This window comes from Hylaeus volcanicus, chromosome 2, assembly GCF_026283585.1.
Source record: "Hylaeus volcanicus isolate JK05 chromosome 2, UHH_iyHylVolc1.0_haploid, whole genome shotgun sequence".
In the NCBI taxonomy this organism is placed as follows: Eukaryota; Metazoa; Arthropoda; class Insecta; order Hymenoptera; family Colletidae; genus Hylaeus; species Hylaeus volcanicus.
Genome location: NC_071977.1, coordinates 31,880,359 through 31,886,915, shown reverse-complemented (window position 1 = coordinate 31,886,915; position 6,557 = coordinate 31,880,359). Strand labels below are relative to the sequence as shown.

Below are 6,557 nucleotides of genomic sequence, written 5' to 3'. Positions count from 1 at the left end.
TGGTTATAAACACTCCTGAATATTAACCGGTGCGACTCCCCTCGGCATCGTCAATAATTACGACACGATATCGAGCCACTGACTTTCTAAAGCACGTGTTCCACAGGCACGGAGAGCTGTTTTTGTTTTCGGGGGGAATGCAGCGCGCTAGTTACGGCGATCGTCACACGATCACCGTCATGACGAAGGAGAAGCACGTGGTTTTCGACTTCACATCGAAGGTGATCGATTTCTTCACCGTTTTCCCGAAACAAGAGGACGGCAAGGAAGCCCTGGACAATCCCGAAGCGATCGTAGTGCTGGCCGAGGAAGAGGTCGTAGCCATCGATTTGACCAACCCCGAATGGAAAATGATGGCGTTGCCTTATCTAGTGTCTCTGCACGCAAGCGCGGTAAATGCCTTTGAATAAATCACGACGCTCGTCAAACTTTAACACTAGGAGTAAAGTTTTCTCCCCGTGTTCGCAATTGCAAATTACAACGCTTCTCTGTTTTGTAGGTCACTTGTTCGCAGCACGTACCGAATGTCCCCGATGAACTTTGGGATACCATAGTGGCGGCTGGAAAAGCGCAGACGGAGCACCTGTACTCGGATAAGCCGTGGCCCATAGACGGCGGAATAATTATGTGTCAAAAGCCAGCGAGCGACAAACCGAAAGGCAAAGAATTGCTGCTCACTGGTCACGAGGACGGAACCGTCAGATTTTGGAACGCTTCCGACGTTGCCTTGACGCCCCTGTACAAATATAACTCGTCCATTTTGTTTACCGGCGAGCATCTAGATGTTTTGGAGCAACCGCCGGAGGACGACGAGGACGAATGGCCGCCGTTCAGGAAAGTTGGAACTTTCGACCCCTATTCCGACGATCCGCGACTCGCGGTGAAGAAAGTTTTGCTTTGTCCTTTGTCGTCCACGTTGGTGGTTGCTGGCACCGCTGGCCATGTGATCACTGCCACCGTGTCGTCCGAGGCTGTAAACAAAGAGATCAAAGCCGTCAAGATGAACATCGTGGACGATCGCGATGGATTCGTTTGGAAAGGTCACGATAACCTGCCCGCGAGAACGGCTAGCATATCTTTCGCAGTCGGCTTTCAACCGCAAAGTCTTCTTCAATTATATCCGCCAGCTGCGGTCACCGCGCTGGCTATACACAGCGAGTGGGGATTACTCGCTGCTGGCACGGCTCATGGCTTAGCAGTTTTCGATTATACAAGGGCAAAGGCTGTCAGTGTCAAGTGCACGCTCAATCCGAATGGTAATTGCGAGTTTCTTTTGCATACATTGAACGCGTTAAGTAAACATTTGTTAAACACTTGTTACATCGATCCATGTATTATGCGCTATAGATCTTTCCGGGTCGGGTGATACGCCTATTTCGAGAAGAAAATCGTTCAAGAAGTCGTTGAGGGAGTCTTTCAGAAGATTGAGAAAAGGAAGGTCGCAGCGTCGAACGAACGCCGGGAGTCCAACGAGAAACACAGCACCGGAGAAGAAGAAGGAAACGTGAGTACTTTTCAAATCTCGTTTCCTCCATGTTTTGGGAACACCAACGAGAGACGATAATAATTCATAATTAAATTTGATAGTACTAGCGTAGCCTCGTCTCCGAGCGCGGATCTCTCACCGGTAGAATTAAAACCCGTGGAGAGGCAAGTAGAAGCAAGACCCGTGGATGATGCCCTTGGATCGATGGTTCGATGTTTATATTTTGCCAGGAGTTATATCATTAGCAGTAAGCATCCCGTTCCGATTTATTCGACAAAATGTGAAAATCAATATTTATCTATAATTATGTTCCTGTGTTACAGTGCAAAACACCACGCCAACGCTTTGGGCGGGCACCAATAACGGTACAGTTTACGTGTTCACGTTAGCGATACCGGCGGGCGTTAGAAGAGCAGAAGAGGACGTAAAGTGTACATTAGGAAAAGAGATTCAATTGAAGCACAGAGCGCCTGTAATCGCGATAACGATTCTAGACGGGTCGAGCGTACCGTTGCCAGAACCATTCGAGGCCGAAAAGGGCGTGAGCCCTGGCCCTGACATGGCGTCCCCTCACAGAGTGGTGATCGCCAGCGAGGAACAATTCAAAATCTTCAATCTTCCGTCATTGAAACCGTATTGTAAATACAAGCTCACCGCGCACGAGGGTTCCCGTGTGCGGAAAACGGGTTTCGCGAAATTTACGTGTCCTATAGAACCCGCGGGGACGCACGAAGAAACCTGTTTGCTGTGTCTGACCAATCTCGGGGATTGTTTAGTGCTCAGTATTCCGGAATTGAGAAGACAGCTCAACGCCGCTGCCATTAAGAGGGAGGACATTAAGTGAGTAATCAATTTCCCATACCGTTTCGTTCAACGTTTCTTTTCGTAAAGTCGTGATTGTTATTGTTTTCCTATTAATTTCAGCGGAATATCATCGTTAACGTTCACGAAAGCCGGCGAAGCTTTGTATCTGCATTCAAGTTCGGAACTTCAGCGAATTTCTTTATCGGCCAGTAAAGTAACGAAAGCGCATTGCGCGCTGAATTTACCGCCGAACGCCAGATCGTTCCCCGAGACTGTCAACAACGAAGAAATCCAGGAAAAAGGTGTGGTCGAGGGTACACCCGAAACGGAAAGTGAAACGCAAGGGAATCAAACGGCTCCGGTACAAAGGATGATCACAGAAAACGGTGTCGTGGGTTCTAGTGAGTATACCGCGTCTTCCTAGGAATGACATTTTTTTTTTAACTTATTCCCATTACATATTGGACTATCGTTCGGTTACAAATCATCATAGGAGGATGTTTAAACGTGCTAATACTAAAATATGCGTAAGCGCTTGATATATTTTGTAACCCTTGTGTGTATACATATAAGTGTTGCTTTGCCACGATCATTATGTGATTTATTAATCGAAGCTAGCTGCTAAATTGTAATTTACGCCTATTAACAACACCGGAGAACGCTGTGTCGTAACAAGACCCTCTAGTACCGATTCTCGAACACGTATCTTTTAGCCAGTGGCGAAGAGTCCCCGAAAGAACCTTCTCTGCGACCAGCTGCGAGCACGAACGACGTAAACGGGGAAGATGATCGCCAAGACTTAAGTTCTATCGGAGATATCACGATCGATAGCGTGAAGGACCATTTACTGTAAGTGAAGACGCTATCGCCATGCCTGGCTTCTTATTGTTTTTATTTTTATACACACACACATACACACTTCGTGTCGCTTACGTGTTCACAATTAATCTTACGAAACGTGAGATTAATATCTCTGGGAAAAAAGTAAATTAACTCTACACCGACGCTGGCTTTGTAAGTTTATTTTGCTCCGCTAATCGATGTTTGTCCGTGTACTGGCCATCTTCTTGGCAGTAACAGTTCACTTTTCAGAAACGCAACGTCTTCCGAAGAACTTCACAGTCGTCTTGCAGGACTTAAGATGGAAGTAACTTCGCGAACCTCGGAAATTTCCACACAGAATCAGTCCCTCGTCGTCAAGACTACGACCGTTGTCTCACAGACAACCAACAATACGACCGCCAACGGAGAGGTTGAAACAAGTCAGACGAACGAAACACAACAAATGAACAGTGAGTGAAGCCATTACCAATTCCACGTCTGTGCTAATTATTAATTAACACGTTTACTATTGCCGTTACGTTTATAAGATTTTCGACAACAATGAATTCAATTATTTGTACACAATTTTAAACATTATTTTTGATTGAATGTTTTCTAGGTCAACCATTGTTACACTTTTTGAAGATTGTAAATACTCGATATATTTTTACGATATTTTAACGATAGATCGCAATTCATCGATCGCTTAATATTCTGTGTTCGTCTTTTATCGCTTTGTAAATTTTTGTTTCTCCCGTTTCCCCCCTGTTATTATTTTGTATTTCTTTCGTTACTGTTTTGTTTTCTGCTATTATTGCGCAGGCACTACGGTAGAGAGAGAGATAAGCAGCGGTACCGAGACAACAACGACACACGCTACCATCACTCTACCCCCAAACGTCGAGGTCAGCAAACGGCACTGAATGTATTGCAAATAATTGGTGTCGGACCTTACCTCGATATTTAACCATACGATTAACGCTTGACATATTTGTACGCTACTAACACACTAAACAACTCGATTCGCGTGTAGTTCTGTCCACCATTAGCATATTGAATATTTCACATCCAATGGGTTTCTTACGTTATATTACCTCCTCTTGTAATTTGTTAACAATTTTCTTTCGTACATGTGTAGCAAGGCTTCGTTCTAATCTGACGTCTTTGATAGTTATCGCAAAATGTTGACGCAACCCTAACCTATGGGTCCTCATAAGAAATTTACGTATTGCAGATTAGTGCAGCCGACTTGGCAAATTTGGAGGTGACAACAACCACAGTGACCACCGAAAAGTCCAAAGCTCCGCTGGCTAGGCCTGAGGAAGTTGGTTCTTAGGAATATTCCAAATCGTACCCGTGCCCCCAATCACACCGATTTTATCGCTCTGAACTATCAGAGCCACGAATAATTAGCTGTTTTACTTAATGAACTCACGTGTACACAGCGGCGATAGGTAGAATTTATATATCGTAGATCTTTAAAAAATTTAGATTTGTACGCGGCATTAGCGCTAGCCATATAAACGATAAGAGAGCGAGCAAACATTTTCGAGTATTGTAAAGGACGAACCGCTTGAGTTGTGCCCAACTGCCAAGATCGTCGATATACATATTTTATTCTTTTTATCAAATGTTGTCACTGCATTTTTCACTCAACCGAAAGATTTTGTATCAGACGAGATTCGAGAACTATACAAATTCAGTGGTTTAGTGAGACTAGGCCTAGGTAATTTTAACAGGATCAATTTTATTTGCACACACGCGCGAGAAAATCTTTGTCGAATAAGATTGCGACGTATACTGTTTTATCCGTCAATTGATTCCCTAAGATATACAGTTTTAAGATAATTTTCGAGAATTTGACATTTTTTAAAAAAAATAGATAAGACGTCTAAAAAATTTTATAATTCGTAACGTGAAATTTGAGATAATTGAATAAATTTTACTTTGTTGTATGTACAGAAAACCACAAAATACATCACAGTTCGTGAGCATGACAGCCATATTGTAACGCAACCGACGTGTGCGTTGCGGTACGTTGTATTTCTTTAATAATAAAAGTAACAAAGAGGCGACTTAAACCATCTATAGTATTTCGAATGTTATGGGCGTGTCGCGGAATAGGTCGAAGAAAACAAAGTTGTGTAAAAAATCGATACGCCTAACGAATAGAGAGATAGCTACTTAAGTAGTATTACGTTCTAAGGAAAGTTACAGAGATTAAGGGAAACTTATGACGCGACTATCGATGACCATGGCGTAGAGGAGAGAGCCGTTAAAAATATATTTTTTATTGTCGTTGGTTAATCGTTAAGTTTTCCCCTTTTCTTTGTTTACAAACGACCATGGTACAAGGAGACTTTCTCTATCGAAAAGCATCGAAACGTCGTCGAACGGAATCAATCCAATGCACGGAGAAGAAAGTAACTATGTATTTAGCACCACACGTATGTTCGATCTTTTAGATAAAGATGCTACTGCTGCTGAGTTATTTTTGGTGGAGGACAATTGCTACATATTACTTTTTACGCGATTAAGTCGTAAAATTTCACGAATCTAGTACCGTCTATCGTTAATGTAGTCACGTACTACGTAGTTTGATTTGTGTTACGAGAGTACGGATTGTATGTTAGAACACCAATCTTTTGGATCTCAACGTTGTTCTTAGCCGAACGCGCAATCCTTAACTTCTTTTGGTAATTTCGTATTCAAATTCACGTGTTTTTCTTTTTTTTTGTATGAATACCGTGTTAACGATTTTTTTTACGAAACAGCATTACGTATAAAGATAACGTAAAATACATGTATTGAAAACGACAGACTGACGCACGGAAGAGACGTATCCGTTTCTTTTGCATTTAATCAATACCATTCACATACGAGTCCGAACAAAGTTTTTCCGCCGTTTATCGTCTGTCTCTCGAGACTACGCACGCGTTGAAACAAGTGTCGATTTTATTGTTCGTGAATGGAATCAACGCGTGGCCTTTGTAGATAGATTTTCATCTTCCTCTACTTTCGTAAATTCTTACGACTTTTTACTCCTTTTAATCGACCAGTTCACGAGAAGTATGTCTCTTATACGTGGTAAATTGCGAATAAATGTTATACAAGGTGTTCCAACAGTTAAGCACTGATTAAAGGTTTAGAATCTGGACTCATTCGGGCGGACAATAATTCGGATGAATTTGTACTTTGATAAAATTTACACGCGTCTGACGTTTGTAATTCATTTTCACGTGATAGGAGGGCTAGTAACTTGTATTGTGCTTCTGGAGCACCCTGTATGTTGATTTTATTATAATTGTAAACTGTAATAACGAGGTGAAGTCATCGCGTTAAGTAAGATACGAATGTATGGAAAACAAACGTGCTTCTGCTATTGTGAAATTTATTGGTTTTTTACCTTGATAAAATATTACACATTGTACACAGTGAACTGTCC

At 42.4% G+C, this 6,557-nt stretch overlaps 1 protein-coding gene across 7 annotated transcripts in view; it reads left to right on the top strand.

The window, feature by feature from the left end:
* LOC128885099 (lethal(2) giant larvae protein homolog 1) overlaps positions 1-6,547 on the top strand; it is a 20,666-nt gene extending 14,119 nt beyond the window's left edge. For 2 of the 7 annotated variants that reach the window (XM_054138871.1, XM_054138876.1), the window contains exons 7-16: positions 107-392; positions 500-1,256; positions 1,348-1,504; positions 1,588-1,733; positions 1,810-2,326; positions 2,411-2,691; positions 3,004-3,139; positions 3,383-3,582; positions 3,935-4,017; positions 4,347-6,547. In XM_054138871.1, the coding sequence (XP_053994846.1) occupies positions 107-392; positions 500-1,256; positions 1,348-1,504; positions 1,588-1,733; positions 1,810-2,326; positions 2,411-2,691; positions 3,004-3,139; positions 3,383-3,582; positions 3,935-4,017; positions 4,347-4,448 (2,665 nt within the window). In that variant the 3' untranslated portion in view covers positions 4,449-6,547. Of the gene's footprint in view, positions 1-106; positions 393-499; positions 1,257-1,347; positions 1,505-1,587; positions 1,734-1,809; positions 2,327-2,410; positions 2,692-3,003; positions 3,140-3,364; positions 3,583-3,934; positions 4,018-4,346 lie in introns of those variants that run through there. The other 5 variants (XM_054138872.1, XM_054138869.1, XM_054138873.1 and 2 more) reach the window with 4 other exon arrangements.
* Positions 6,548-6,557: the final 10 nt, after the last annotated feature.